The 16,544-nt window shown below is 34.1% G+C and overlaps 1 protein-coding gene across 2 annotated transcripts in view; it reads right to left on the bottom strand.

The window, feature by feature from the left end:
- Nucleotides 1–339: 339 nt before the first annotated feature.
- The window catches only part of arhgap17a (Rho GTPase activating protein 17a), a 70,654-nt gene continuing 54,449 nt past the window's right edge, over nt 340–16,544 (bottom strand). The window contains 10 exon segments of one of the 2 annotated variants that reach the window (NM_001017592.4): nt 340–1,578; nt 4,694–5,230; nt 7,226–7,353; nt 8,584–8,847; nt 11,821–11,977; nt 12,065–12,156; nt 12,238–12,351; nt 14,994–15,074; nt 15,157–15,238; nt 15,324–15,435. In NM_001017592.4, the coding sequence (NP_001017592.3) occupies nt 1,463–1,578; nt 4,694–5,230; nt 7,226–7,353; nt 8,584–8,847; nt 11,821–11,977; nt 12,065–12,156; nt 12,238–12,351; nt 14,994–15,074; nt 15,157–15,238; nt 15,324–15,435 (1,683 nt within the window). In that variant the 3' untranslated portion in view covers nt 340–1,462. 2 annotated transcript variants of the gene reach the window in all.

The following is a 16,544-nucleotide window of genomic DNA, read 5'->3' as shown; positions in this document are numbered from 1 at the left end:
GATTTATAAAGGATACATAGTCCTCAATTTAGATTAGGTCAACAAAACTGGAAGAATTTGAGTTAATAAAGTATTTATTAACAAACTTAACTCAACTATTAGTATATGCCTGAATAATAAGTATTATAAAATGTTAATTTGAATAGTTAATTAGTTATTTACATAATTCATTCTGAAAGACCTTAAAAAAAACAACCAACTATGCTTAAATAACTGGTTTGTAAAAAAAGCAATTCTTAATTTAGTAATGAAAAACGAATTATTAAGTATGAAAGTACAATTATTAAGCTCATTATAAATGTGGTTTTAAGTCAAGAAAATTCATTTGTAGCTGCAGTTATAAACTGCTTACTAACATTTATTAATGTAGAGTTAATGCTTAACAGATAATGAATTCACTATTTGCTAATGCTTAATAAATTGTTTATAGTGTGTAGTTATTAAAAGTGTTCACAAAACATTCTCGAAAAAAGGGCAAACTTGAGAAACATTTGCAACTGTGAGAACAAAAATCCTAGTTCTGCTAATCTATACTTGCAATTCTCAGTTTTGTTGTGGTATATATGTACATACAGCGCAAAAAAAAAAATTTTGCAATTCATCATACTATGAAAAATTGCATTTTATTTCTTCAAATTGTGATTTTATTTCTTAAAATTCTATTTATGTCTCACAATTCTCCCATTATCTTAATGAACTGCAACTTTTAAGTTTATATTTATATTGCAACTTTATTTCTCATATTGCTACTTGTATATCTCACAATTTAGACTTAATTCAAAACACATGTGCTAATATACAAAGTCTGAATGATGAGATATAAATTTGCACAATAGAAAAACTGAAATGTCATGAAAAAAAAACCTTTTGTTTTTTAAATTTTATGACGGAAACAAGCTCCCACTGAAAATGAATCATTCGGCATTTATAGACCTTCAACCAAAGTACTGCACGTTACTATCCAAAGTAAAATAATAATAATTATAATAATAAGGCAAATGAAAACAAGGAATGTAGTGTATAAGCTGACTGGAGACCTGCAGTCACGAGCTATACATAAAGCCACAGTTGTGCTGCTTTCATTTAGTGTCTTTCACCTTTTAATTCGAGTGTTTGCTTGTTTAGCTAAGGCCACTTAAGAATCACCTCCAAGTACCTCGAAACGATCCGCTTATTTTCTTGTTCTCCATTTTCACCCATCACCATTCAATCCCAGTTCCTCTCATGCAATACAGCTCTTTTTATTTTCGCCACCATCCGAAATGAAAAGGCAGATTGGAATAAACGTGCTACATCACAAAGCATCGGTTTCCCTGGTGCCACTGGGATTGTTGATTGTCTTAAGCGAAGGGGGTTGCAGAAGTACAGCCAAGGTGATGAACACTTTGGTAATGGTCGAGTAGAGCAGCCCTTTAATCAAACCTTTGGTTAAGGGAGCAGTTGTTTGTGTGAAGGCCATATTTTACAGTACGGTGCTCTCTGTGTCGAGGTCTGCGTCCTTCAGGTGAGTTACAGGCTTCTCAATTGCGATGTCCGGAATGAGAGCTCGACCCACTGCTTTAAATGTCATCCCCGATTCTGCAAGACACAAATAGGTTACAAATCTGCCTCTCAAGTCTGGCTATTATCTGGTTGATAATAGTAATACAGGTCAACAGTTAGAGGTGAGCAGAACCAAATGATTGGAAATGCAGTACATTTCAAACAATGTTTTACAACTTTAACAACTGTTACTATTACACATATTGTTCTTTTTTTTAAAGGGTTTTTACCCATACATGAAAATTGTGTTGTAAATTTCTCATCTGCATGTCGTTTAATTCACCTGAGACCTTTATTCATCTTCAGCACACAAATGACCATATTTTAGATGTAATCAGAGAGCTCTCTCATCTTCCATACACCGCAAGAAATATCTCTTCATTAAGTTTCTGTATTTCGTGATTCACAAGTGTTTTCTGTTCATTTACAGTTTTGAATTGCATTATGGGATCTTGATCTTTGCTCTGTTGCCTTTTGATGTTGAAAATTCAATTCTACAGTTTAACAAAGTGATTTTGAAGAACAACTGCTGATTTCACATGGAATGTTTTGACAATATTTTTAGTTCCATTTCTGGACACTGAATAGCCCCTTTCACACAGTGATACCGGTAAATATCCGGAAAATTTCCGGAACGACTTTACCGGTATATTGAAAAAAGCGCTGTTCACACAGGCGAGGACGTTACGGAAATTTTCCGGAAAAGAGCATTCACACATCCATTCCAAAATACCGGTAAATTCTGACATCATTCACCACAAATGAGCTTTAAACGGCTGCGCTTGTATTTGTAAACATTTGACTAAATTACAAACTCTTTTGATGATCAATATTGTAAACAACTTTCACTGGATCATATTCGCATGTCGAGATGTTCATAATATGTGCGTGTGCTGACGCTCACAGGCTGTTTCATGGGCACACGCAAAGCTTGAAGGTAAACAAACAACGGCTTATCATAAGCATCTTATCGATGATTATTTGCACAGTTGGCATTAAGAAGAACATATAAACGTGATCTGACTAACTTCTAGCAGCTAAATGTGTCTGGAAAAATATTCAAAGGCTTTTATTCTCACAAACCGCGCGGACGTAAATGCGTCTGACTGTTGTGATTGGCTAAAGCAGAAGTCTTACGTCAGCACGTTCTAGACGTGCACGAGCTTATTCCGGAAATCTTCCTTCTGCGTTCACACAGCGCAGCATTCCGGCAAATTGCCGGTAATGTTACAACTTCTCTTTCCGGAAAATAGCCAGAACGAATTTACCGGTATTTTCAAAAAGGACCTGTTCACACATACAACCTTTCCGGAAAATTGCCGGTAATTTTCCGGAAAGGTCTGTATGTGTGAAAGGGGCTAATGTCTCTAGATTATAGGGCTGGACGATTAATCGAAAAGTAATTGAAACCAACATTCAGAACCTGTAATCGATCTAATTTTTTCTATCATTTTCTCTACAGTGTGCGGACTCACATAACCCTGCTCTGTTTATACAGTCAATAGTTTTTCCTGTTTATACTATACTGCTCTGCACAAACATGATCCACCACAGCCTTCATGCAGTCGCATAACCTTTATGCAAATGCTGAAGTTATTTATTTTACAAAAAAAGTGACTGTTCGTTTTAGGTATTGTGTTTTGATTTTAGTTGTTCAACATTGATGAACGATCATAGATAGTTGATAGTGTGCGTTTCCTTCAAAAACTTTAAATTCAAGTAATGCACCATTTAAAGAATTCCTTACTTAATATTTGAGCATATTTCTTTTTCAAAACCAGTCAGTGAACTGTAAGGCAAAAAAAATAAATAAATCAATAAATAAAATGATCGTTCATTAATTGTAATCGAGGTAATTCAATTAAAAAAAGATTTTAATTTTAGGCCAAATCGCCCAGCCCTACTCTAGACTATTGCTGTAAATAGAGGATGAGGGAGCTCTCTGATGTCATTCAAAATATCTTCATTTGAATTCTGATGATAAACAAAAGTTTCAAAGCATTGGAAGAAAATGAAGATGAGAATTAATAACACAATTTGAATGTTTGTGTGAACTAACACTATTAATCCTACATGCACAAGTAAAAATGATTGATCATTTGACTTCCTGATAGAATTCAATGTGATAATCTAAAAATAAATGATAATTTTATGAATAAACTACACAAGTTAAGTAATTTCGTACAGTAATTACAGAAAAAAATTATATTTAATTTAAATAATATTTTTGTTCAGAACATCAGTAGAATTACAATTTAAATGAATATGGCCATCACTGTATTCTAAACATTAACCCATTATGTATAGTATTCGTGTAGCTACAACTAGGCATAGGACGATAATCGTTTTCAAGGTATGTCGCGTTTTGGAAAAGTCAAGGTTATAAAACTGCTAAAATTTTCGACTATATCGCTCCTTGGGTTTGTGTAAGATGTTTTATTAAAGTTTTTTTTTTTTTTTTTTTAAGACAACAGTATCTCCAACAGAAAAGATATCCAAAGTTGATTGTAAAGAAATCTGTGTTTTCAAAACAAACGAAGACAGCAGAATCTATTATTTATTTGAATATTTAGCCCGACATAATTATTGTTACAATTATTCTAAATGTTTCCACAAATTATTAAGCACAAAGAACAATAAACAATGTTATGAACAATATTAACGAAGAGTGGTCAAAAAAAAAGTTATTTCCAAATACACATGCTGTGCCCTATATGGTTAAACCTGATAGGTGGACAAATCTAAGCTTGTTTTTAATAAAACAAATATAAATATGGATATAATAAATAAAACTGCTAATAATAACAACATTATACAAAAGAAAATTGTCATGAATAAACTAAAAAAAGCTCACTAATGAGCGCAAATGCATTTACTATTTATACACCGTGCTGGAAAACGTCAAAACAACTTTTGGTGAAACTAGCCGAGCTGAAAACTAGCAAGCAACAATTGCGTTGCGCCTTGCAAAACATTGTTACACCACTATTCAATAAAAATAATATTCTGCATATTTTAATTTCATAATGACTGCGAGTAAACACAGCTTTTTGTTTGTTCAGTTGTGGTGTTCACTGAAAGCTCACAGAAACACAAACAATCAGCCTGTTACTCAGCAGCCTACAGTGTGAGGGAAATAAAAGAGCTTCACCCATTGTTTTGAAGGCAGCGCTGCAAATTCCATTGCTGTCACTTCCTATGGCTGGAGGCTGAGGCGGAGGGGGGACAGTGGGTCTGTTGCGTGGTTTGGGCACAGGCCTGGGGCGTGGAAGCGACCCTGACTGGAACACCGGAGGCGCGGTGGGACTAGGACTGTCCTGGAAGACTGCTGTGGGAGGAGGGGTGCTCGGTGGGGTGGGGGTATGTGGAGGCGAGGGGTCTTCAGCTTGGTCACCAAGCATGCCGGTTTGGGGAGGTGGAGTGGTTTGGGTCGGGGGCTGTGGAGGTGGGTGGTTGGGTGCCTGAATGGGAGGCTGGTTGCTGGAGTGGCGGCGTGGGGTGGTGTTGGTTTGGGCCTGGGTCTGTGTGGGGCTCAGATTGGTTGGAGAGTAACTGGAAAGCGGTCTAGGGGACGGGCTGAAGGACTGAGGGGTGCCTGATTGGGTCTGTTGTGGAACGGGCTGATTGGCTGGTTGGATTGGTGGAGGGTTGGCTGGTTTAGGTGGAGCTGGAGCAGGCTTCTTTGTACCTAGAAATATACAGTAAAAGGCAATTTAATATAAGCTCTTTCTGCCGTTTTGAGTTGATCTCATAATATAAAGGCCTTACACTTCTATTAATTCTTGCACATTTCTGCATATTTTCCCTTCAGAGTTTAATTTTATTTAATTCAAAATTAAACTCAAATGTGCTAGATGACCTTGATTTGTTAGACATAAAGTCAGATTTATTAGCCTTTGCTGTGAAATTTGATTTCTGAGTTTCTGATTTAATATTTCCCAATTGTTTTCAACAGATATAAGATTTTTTCAATACATTTTTTTAACATAAGTTTTAATAAGTATTTTTTTGCCTTTGCCATGATGACAGTACATAATGTTTAGCTAGTTTTTCACAAGATACTAGTGTATACAGAGAAATTTAGAAATATATGGGGTTTTTTTAATCCATAAAAAAAAATAAAATAAGACTTTCTTAATTCTGTGAAAAATACTGTGAAAAATGACCTTTTTTTTTAAAGAATACTATTTATATTTTGTCTTAACTTTTAATGGCATAATATAAAAACTGCAATGAGAGATTAAAAAACTATTTTAACACCAAATACAGAAACAAGTTTACACTGAAATATGAGCAACCTGCAGCATTTGTATACCTTAAACAACTAATTGCATGTTAGCAGTACTAGTGTAGTTGAGCTCATCATATAAAGGCCTTGACATAATGAATTCAAAATACAAAAAATCCGACTAAAACAAAGAATTTGTTTGGATTTCATGCTGAAGTTACAAACTATGCCCACAATACCTAAGAATAACCATAATTACTAAACACAAAATATTGTTTTTTTTCTTCATTATTCACTATATCACAATTGCTTGGACATTTACATTCACATAGTCATTCACACTTTTATCAAAAGTCACTAACAAATAAGGACAAAAGTAATCTTTCAACAAAAGAACAACATGCCAATACCACTACAACTTTCAATTTGTTAATACAGTTAATGCAGTAAACAAAGTTTTACTGGATGTTTTCCAGCTGCCTTAGCATATGTTAATGCATTTGGTCAAATGCAAGTTATAAACATCCAATTCCAAGATTACATCTTCCTTCCTTTCTGAAAGGAAAGGGAGGAGAAATGTCAGTAAAAGAAGAGAGAAGGTCAGGCCTGGGCCAGTGTATGCTGCTGTTTTGTTTATGTCTGTTCATCAGTCGTCTGTGAGGGGCTGCTGCTTACTTTTGTTTAGATTCTGTTTATTTTGTGATTGCACTTTCATTGTTTGATATAAAGGCCCAATCCCGATTCTATTTTTGTACCCCTCCCCTTCAAAATTTACCCCTAAGAAATGGGACACCACTAAAACACCTGCACACATCATCATATGTCATTGTGATCTCTTGCTTCATATGAGATCATGACTGCTGTAGTTATTTCAGTTGTGTTATTTAATGGTATTTATCCTTTATAATGTGGCAATAGGATCGTAACTGTACTGTGCATTTACACAGTGGCCATTTATGTAAACACAGAAAAAAAGACATTGAGATTATGGCAGACACTGTAAAAAGCTCATTCCCAGCCACAAGACAGTTCTGACAGAATATTCAAGTGTCATCTAGTGACAGAATGTTGATGGACTACTATACAAGAATTTTTATTAGGGATTGTAGACAGCAAAATTTAGGCATTTTTATTTTAGCTTTTTTTTTTTCTTTTTTTTTTTTTTAAGCATGAAGGTTATAATTGTATTAAAATTCGTAATAATGACAAAAAATTTTTTACCCATTGGTTTCAAGTGTGGTCCTGAAAAATCTATGTTCGAAGGGGTATATAGTCCTATGCCTTAGCACTATCATTCACGATAAAGAGAATTGGCACACCCCTACCACTTCACATGCAAAACGAGGGGTAGGGGTAAGGGGAAGGGCTAAGAGGTAGAATTGGGATTGGGCCCAAGTACATTGAGTAGTGAGTATATTTTGGGCCTTCACCTTTTTTTAAGGCAAGTCCACTAACCTCTGCGTGTCATGTGAGGACTGGGTCCTGTAGATCCCGCCACAGGGGTCCCCACACTCAGCTGTCCTGAGCCTCCAGTGCCATTTCTCTGAGCAGGAGGAGTGGATGCAGAGTCTCGGCTCTTTGAACTGTTAAACAAACAGACAGAAAAGTCAATCAACAAAAATTAATAATATTCATTTATTAATATTTATTCTGCAGCATGCAAACTCCAACTTTCTCCGATGGAATATTTTGACATTAAGTTGTATAAAACAGCAACTTGTATTCTCACAATTAGTTTACGAATAAAATAATTTACAGCTTGGAATAACCGGAAAAGTACATAACTATTATTATGTAATACCCCAGTAAAATTTATTCTTTATATACAGTTGAAGTCAGAATTATTAGCCCCCGATTATTTTTTCTCCAATTTATGTTTAACGAACAGAAGATTTTTTCTTCTCTTTTATAAACATGCAAGTTTTAATAACTCATCTTTAATAACTGACTTATTTTATCTTTGTCATGATGACAGTAAATAACTAGATATAACTTTTACTAGATATTTTTCAAGACACTTATATGCAGCTTAAAGTGACATTTAAAGTCACTAGTTGAACTAGGTTAATAAGGTTAACTAGACAGGTTAGGGTAATTAGGCAAGTTATTGTATAACGATGATTTGTTCTGTAGACTAATATATATAAAAATATAGCCTTAAGGAGCTTATAATATTGTCCTTAAATGGTTTTTAAAAATTTAAAACTGCTTTTATTGTATCCGAAATAAAACAAACAAGACTTTCTCCAGAAGAAAAAAATACTATCAGACATACTCTTAAAATTTCCTTGCTCTGTTAAACATCATTTGGGAAATAATAATAATAAAAATAATAATAATAATAATAATATTCAACTGTATATATTTTAGGCAATAACTGCTATGAATGAAAGCTTGTTTTAACCCACTCATTGAAGAGAAAAAGATGACTGGAACTAATTTAATAATTTAGAAACTATTGAGCGTGAATGCCCATATCAATTCAGAGAAAACAACTCTCAGAACTCTGACTTGTAATACAAGTTTAAATCTAGCAATTCTCCAGCCAACAAGAAAAACTTAATTAAACTCAGAATTGTGAGAAAAGTCAGAATTGTAATCATATCTACATATTTTGAAAATAAATGAAAATAATTAGACACCTTTAGTTACGGAAATTTAAATAACTGATCATTCAACTCAATAATGGAAACAACTATACAAAAAAAAATGAGTTGGAAAGCTCAATTTTTCTCCTCTACAGCTACTCCATGTGCATGCAGGGTTGCTTCATTCATGCATTGCACCGGCCCGGCACACAGCAGGCATCTTACCTGATCTCCTCAGTATGCTGTGCTAGAAGCTGCTGTGCTGCTGCCAGGGCAGCCATCCCCAGTGCCACCCCAGGCTGGCAGTTCTCTAAGCCCAGACCCACCTGCGCAGGCTGCTGGAGCAGGAGTTCAGCTGTGGACTGACCCCCTGCACCACCCGCAGCCTCCACCGGGGGCAGCGGAGGCTGGAAGGCAGGCGAAGCGTGCTGCTTTCTAGGTACAGTATTGCCTCTACGAGGATTGTGGTCCATTAATTTATTAGCAGAGCTACAGAAAGAGGAGACAGCAAAGACACCACTAGTGCTAATAAGTTCCCAGAAGAGCGACACCACAGAAACCAAGAGGGCAAACTGCACAGGTAGAAATCCCACTGACACAAACATTGAAGGGTTAATAGGGGGAAGCAATAATTTATCAGTAGAACAAACAATTATTGAGAGGTTAATGGTGAGTGCAGCACTGGGCGAAATGAAAAACTGAAAACTATCAGGCTAAAAAAAATTTAATTCCACATGATTTATGTAAATGTGTTGATGTCGAGCTTTGTTTTCTACATTGTTTGTATATTTTACAGGATCTCAAATGAGACTGCACAAGGAAGACAATATTGTATATACATAATCTTATTCAAAACTAAAAGATGTAATAGGACATAAGATCTGTTACACTTGTGTGTCCCAATTCGCAAACTATACATCCTAAATAGTTCTCGAAAATAGAACTAGTATTTCCCAAACCATAGTATGTTGAAAATAGTATGCCAAAGGCTCCCGGATGGTTTACTATTTCCGGTAAAAATTTGAAGTGTAGAAGCTTTCATGTTCTAAACGATGATATTGCCCATAATACATTGTGCGATGGACGTGAATTTGATCACAGGGTTGCTGCAGATACCATCATGTCAAATTTAAGACTTTTAAAGTCCTTTTTAAGACCATTAAGTATTAAATTTAAGACCTGCATCACAATATCAAAAACACGTGAGAGCAAAGAATAACAAAATTAGCGGCAAAATAAATGTATTCAAATTGAACAGTACTGAAGACAGGTTAGATGCATCACTGAATTACAGGAAAAAAACAAACTAACATCTTAAGGCTGATTTATACTTTCGCCTGGCACCGCATTGCACACCTTCACTGACTGCGCGCACACCTCAAACGGACGAGACTCTTTAAAACTACAGGGGCGGTCAAAGGAAAGCCACTGTAAAGTCAATTGGATAAACAGAGAAGTAGGAAGTTTCCGGAACTTAGTCATATCATTAATATTGTTCAAAATTTTTAAACAAATTATTTTTTATTATTTTTTATAATTTATTATAATGATTGTAAAGATTTTTATAACCATTCAAGCTGGTTGGTGCATCACTTCTATCTCACTATCTCAGACAGTCCTATTAAAGTTAAATATTAATGACTACAGAAAGAATGATTTGTTTTTGAAAGGATAAAACCAAAAGAAATTTATAAAAAAATACTGACTTTTTTATTTTTATTTTGCCCACTCAACAGTTCACACATTACTGGCTGGTTAGTTTCTGTCCTCGACTTGAAAGCTAAAAAATGCAATAAAGTTCCAACATTCCTGATCATTATCACCAATGATGCTTAGAAAAACAGCATCAGTATATTGTAAACCGATAGGTTCAAGTATTCTTTTCCAGTTATCAAAGACATAATTTATTACTTCATTTTGGTTTTGTAACTATTAAATTGTTTTAAATTCAAAACTGTAATATATAGATCAGTGTAAAACCTACAACTGGTGGAAAAACATATTCTGTAATTGTGTACCTGGACTCTTTTGGCTTTAACAAACTTATCCCTCAGGTTTTGCCAAACTTTTTAACAAAAACTTTCCTCATTTCCCACTGCTGTTGCAATTTCTAGCTAAGAATTACTGTTCATTTGGATGGATCATAAAGGTGTCTGTACAGTCGTACCCGTTTCAGACAAAATCTCTTCAAAGCGATTTATATTTAACTCAAATGAAACTGTTTGCTCGTGTCTCAAAACATTTTGTGTGCTCTGCCATCCAAAATCAGTCACGCGCACCCAAAGCAAACCTCCACAAACTCTGCGATGACGTCACATTTGCCGCGCGCACTGAGTTCAATAACAGAAAGCTGATTGGCTATTGCATGTTGGTCTCATTTGTAGTTGTAATACCACAAATTACATTTGAAATAGTCAACTAAAGAACTACAACACCACCACAAAAACCAAGCAACAACAACAAAGAAGAATTTAAATGAGCATTAGATGTAGTGTTACATGGAAATCGTAAAAATAAGGCCAATGCAAAAATATTGCAGACCTAGAACAGCGAATTTAAGACTTTTTAAGGCCTAATAATTAGATTTTTACATTTTAGACTTTTAAGACACAGAGGAAACCCTGCATTAGAACTACAAACACGAGTGAAAAATGTAAATAAACCACAAACATGGCGGACGTACGAGACCAAGACTTCGGTAAAGATGTTTGAATGACCATTAATCAATATTTAGCCCACAGGAAAATAGTTCAATTGCATTTTCCGCATCATATTTCATCTGTAACAAAAATGTGAACTTCTATCAAGATTTGTTTGGACATTAACTTCTCAATCCATAATTATCCAAAGACCTGAGGAGATTTCTCTGCATGAAAAAATTGTTAATGGCAAATTAGCCCGCTGCTGCTTCTCCAATAAGGTACGAAATTAAATATGAAAGAAATGTGGATGATGTTTCGAGATGATTGACTGGGGACTTAACTAAGCAACATAACGATATGTTAAAGAGCGAGTAGTATGTCCCAAAGCTTGCATACTCTTCTGTTACATACTCAAAAATATATACTTTTCCTCCACAAAAAGTACATACTTCTAGGGTGCAGTATAAGTACGTGAATTGGGGCGCAGCGCATGTTTTTTTTTTTTTATCAAACTACTACTTTTACATCCTTTCCTTATTTAACAGACAGAGAGTTTAACAAGCGCCCTCTAGTGCTTTGTAGTATTTGTTAAATTACACTTTTGCTAACAAAACAAAACATGGTAACAGATGCTATGTTTAGTTACAATTTAATAATTAATTTGAAATAATCGTACAAAATAAATCGCCCAGTACTATGTGAGTGTAATTTGATCAATTTTTTTAATTGCTCAATTAAAGTGGATTGATCTTGGTGAAGCATGAGTAAATAACCAGTGTAACTGATTTAGAGAATCAAACACTTTGGTGTAAAATGTTACCTGTCTCTTCGGGGCATATCCCCATCTGGACCAACCATACTGCCAGGTCTCTTTCTCTCTATGGTGCCTGAGTCATAATCTGGCGGCGTCAGGTGATTGACATTGTTTGGCAGGGGTGCGGGCATCGAAAACATGCCGGATACATTAAAATCCACATCTAAATGAATAACAAGAAACAGGTTCATCTTAAAAGTGATAGAGATGCTTTCTTTCACTAAGACATTTACAGCTTTACAGCACATACCCTCAGGGAAAAACCAGTCCGCATGCTGGATGATGGGGTCGATTATAGTAACCACATGGACAGAGGTTGCAGCAGCCATTTCTGCTAGGCTCCTGAGAGTAGATAGACTGTGTTTTTAAAAGGATACAATGAAGGATGATAATGTGTTTGTTGCATTTGCAAAATATTGTTACCCCTCAGTTTTGGCCCACAGTAAGTTGGGTCCAAGGACAATGGCGATGTTGCTGGGCGTCATCTTGTTAACGTCACTTTCCTGTGCAAGTTTAGCGAGGAACTTAACAAGATATCTGCCAAACAGAAGAGAAACAAGTTAAACTTGAAAATAAAAAAAATATTTTTTTTAAATCTGGAATTTAATTAAAGAGTTCAGATGCAAAAGCCGCTTAACACCATTTCCGCCAAAAATGAGATAATGACATTGAGTGGATGCTTTAGGCAGGTACTACACCATTAACAAATACATTTGCTTCTAATCATCCAAATCCCAGTGTCAGCGCTTTCAGAAATAACAGTTTGTTGGCAAAAGTCTCTGAATGCCACTTGCCTTTGATAGCAAAAGCGCTATAAGCCAAGAACCAATGATAAGACGCAAATCAAATAATATATTTCCAATGCAGCAGTGCACTGATACGCCGGCTTTTATGAGGAGACAGTTTTATCCCTGTCTGACTGTCAGTGGATGGCAAATGAAAATGTACCTTACCTCAAAGCTTTGTGCATTATAAAAAAAGAAAACATAATGTACAGTTGGAAGTGTAGCATGCATTCATATTGTTGTTTGCGCAGCGGCGCTACTTTAAATGAGTCCGATTTACTATACATTAAACGGAAACGACTCCATTTCGCGAAAGACGAAGTTACGATGTCGATTTTTTTATCCCACAGGGATGCTATGAGGAAAAACAAGACAGCTTGTGAATGACAGCTTCGATAATTGTCTGCAAGGCATCCCCTTTTTTTGCACAGTAGGCCTACCTTGTGTTTTATTTGCTTATGTAAGCTATTAATTTTTTTTTTTTTTTATAAAACTATACATTGTTTATATTACTTCATAATATCTATATGCATGATTAGTTTTTATATTAATAGACAATGCACAGATGTTGATGTTTCACCATATTTTTAGACTACATTGTTTGAATCTACCAAGCTGAGTTTACAATGTTTACATTGCTCTACTTACATTTAATCTAAATCTCAAATACCAGAAATGACAACAGATTGTAAAATTTAATTAATGTCAAGTTTAATTTTATTTAATAATGCACTTACCTGACAAATTTCTTTCATTCATTTTCCTTCTGCTTTTTCCCTGGTTTATCACAGCGGAATGAACTGCCACTTGACCATTTTAATTTATGTATTTTTGATTTTAAGTGGTTTGAGTATGTGTTTTATGTTTGGTAAAATAATTTCTATTTGCATCTTTAGTGATTTTCAATTAATTACATTGTCTTATTCCAATAGATAGATTTGCAAAAAACAAAAACAAAAAACAAACAAACAAACAAACAAACAAAAAAACAGACGCAGATTTAGCTGGTTTTGATGCAAAAGAAAATCTACCTTGTTAAAAACCAAAGAATTGTCTAAAGTGTCATTTAAAAAAAAAAAAAAAGGTATTTTATTTAAAAGCTAATAACCTCATCATTACATATAAATGAAACTTCTGAACCTAATCAGTGGAGACCGATAGAAAATGCTCATTTACAAGAAAAGAGGTCTGATGGATTTAAAGGGTTTTGCACCTGAACTCTTCATTTGTAGTAACTTTGAACATATGGTATATGGCAAATGATTTTTTTTTTTTGATGAAATGCTGATTTAATAAACATACTATTATACATGTCAAGGTTTTAAATTATAAAAATACAATGAAATGTAATATTGTTTTGGCAGTGATCTGCTGATTGCAAGCAATTGTTGTTTTGTTTATTAATAATGAATATTAATAACAACAATATGAATTGTTTGACTTTTTGTTATATTGTAATAGACTGTATATTAACTTTAATTACTGAAGATGGATAATTGAATAACAATAAAAATAAGACAAACCAATATTTTAATGTTAGTTTTCATAGTAATGTGTGTGTGTGTGTGTGTATTATATAAAACATATTAAAAACAATATTTGTTAAGCATCTGAAAAATACCATTAAAAATATTTGTAATATTTTATTATTCAATTATGAAAATTATGCATTTTTTGTTGTTTTGTTTTCTCACTGATTTCACTGACAATTGTTTGAATTTTATTTATTCTATTTAAAGCACAATTAAAAACAAAATACATTTCATACAACATTACACACAATATATGTGGTGTGTATCTGTGTGTTGGATTAGACATACACTACAAAAGTGTTTTTTTTTGTGTGTGTAATTATTCTGTTCATCAAGACGGCCTTTATTAAAGGGAATTTTAAAATATATATTACTCCGGTCATTATTGTTTTTGTTACTATTATTATTATTATTTCTATTATGATTTCTAAATGATCATGTGACTCTGAAGACTAGAGTAATGAGGCTGACAATTCATCTTTAAAATTAACAGAATATATGATTAAATTCAATTATAAACTACTTTTGAACAGTTATTTTATAGTGCAATAACATTTAACAATTTTACAACTTGTACTGTATTTTTGATGAAATAAATGCAGCCTTGGTGAGCAGGTGAAGCTTATTTTAAAACATTTTAAACCAGACTCATCCCAAACTTTTGACCGGTAGTGTATGTGCATACGTTTCAAACATATTGGTAAACAATAAATACCTAAATCAAAATAAAAAATAAAAACACTTAAATTTAAGAAAATCGTTCATTTTCATCATTCAATCATTTCATAACTTATTTTTCATAATTAAAACAATATTTATTCTCCACTATTTGTCTTCGCATTCATATGCATTAGAAGCTCACCTGAAGTTTGCCTTGTTGTTTTTTGGTAACTGATCGCAGGTAACCCACAAAGCTTGTAATCGTTTGTCTGGGTCAGGAACACTTGACAAAACAAAAGTGCAACACAAATGAACAACACAAACTTCATTTAAAGCCTAGTGTAAACCACAGTTAGATGGCTTACTTGGAGGCCTGTATCCATTCATCATACAGCTGGTAAGTCATCAAAGGTTCAGGCAACTCTCTGAGATACGACTTCAGTGCCCCTTAAACCAAGAGAGCATAGTTAGAAATCACCATTTATTAAGTTTGACTGACATATTACTGATACACTAACAGAACAGGCCGTACCAGCAACAGCATGTGGATCTGAGTAAAACTCCTCCAGCTGTGAGGTGGAGCAATCCAGAGCAGCCTTCAGCTTCTTCAGTTTAGAGGCTCCTGCTGCGATGCGGAACAGACCCTGGAGAATAAGCATACAGGCATATTTACATTGCCAGCAAAGTCCCAAAATGATCCTATCAAGATTCTAAAGTTTTGTTTTGATTGATCATTGCCAAAACAATAATATCATATTTTTTGATAATTCAAACATTTTAGATATGTAAACAACTGAAAACATTCATTGATCTGCCTTGAATAGATTAGAAGATTCAATAGACTGGACCTGCCTGAATGGACTGGAAAAGATGACTGTGGCAGATCAACAATGCGAGATTTATCATTATTACAAGGCTGTAGAGGTGTGTACCTACATTACTCTCATAGTTTGGTTTGGTTATGATTATCATGCCATCGATTTGGTTTGATTAATGACGCTTTCCATAAACAATTATATATTTTACTTCACAGCACAAGAATCTTTGTAATAAAATGTAATATTCATAAATACATTTTATGTGTATTTGTAATACAATTTTGTCCTTTAATACAAGCATTCAGATATATGATCTGTACATTTAATTTGATCTGCTCAAAGAAAACATTTTTGAATTGTTTCAAACAAAACTCGCCTCCCTCCCCATAGTAACCTTTCGCAATATTGCGCATTTGAGATAAATGACTTCAGTACGCAATAACCGGTTAGTATCTAACTGAACCGAAACCGAACTGTTCATGTCTACACTGTGGTGCACTAAAGAAACAATTAATTTTGACACTCCTACAAGGTTGCCTGTAATACTTGATTCAGATTGATCAGTCGCAACATTTTAAGGTCCAGTTGAAGTCAAAATTATTAGCCCTCCTAATTATTTTTCCCCTTTTTCAAATATTTCCCTAATGATGTTTAACAGAAGAAAAAAAAATTCATAATATTTCTGATAATATTTTTTCAAAAAGAAAAATTCTTATTTTATTTAGAGTAAAAGCAGTTTTTAATTTTGTAAAAAAAAAACAAAAAAACATTTAAAGTCAATATTATTAGAGCCCTTAAGCAATATTTATTCCATAGTCTTTACAGAACAAACCATCATTATACAATAACTTGCCTAATTACCCTAACTTGCATAATTAACCTAGTTAAGCCTTTAACTTGCACTTTAGGCTAAATGCTAGTATCTTAAAAAATAT

This window comes from Danio rerio, chromosome 12 (genome assembly GCF_052040795.2).
Source record: "Danio rerio strain M-AB ecotype USA chromosome 12, GRCz13ab, whole genome shotgun sequence".
NCBI lineage: Eukaryota > Metazoa > Chordata > Actinopteri > Cypriniformes > Danionidae > Danio > Danio rerio.
The sequence above is the reverse complement of the archived record's forward strand: the minus strand, read 5'-3'. Positions and strand labels throughout refer to the sequence as shown.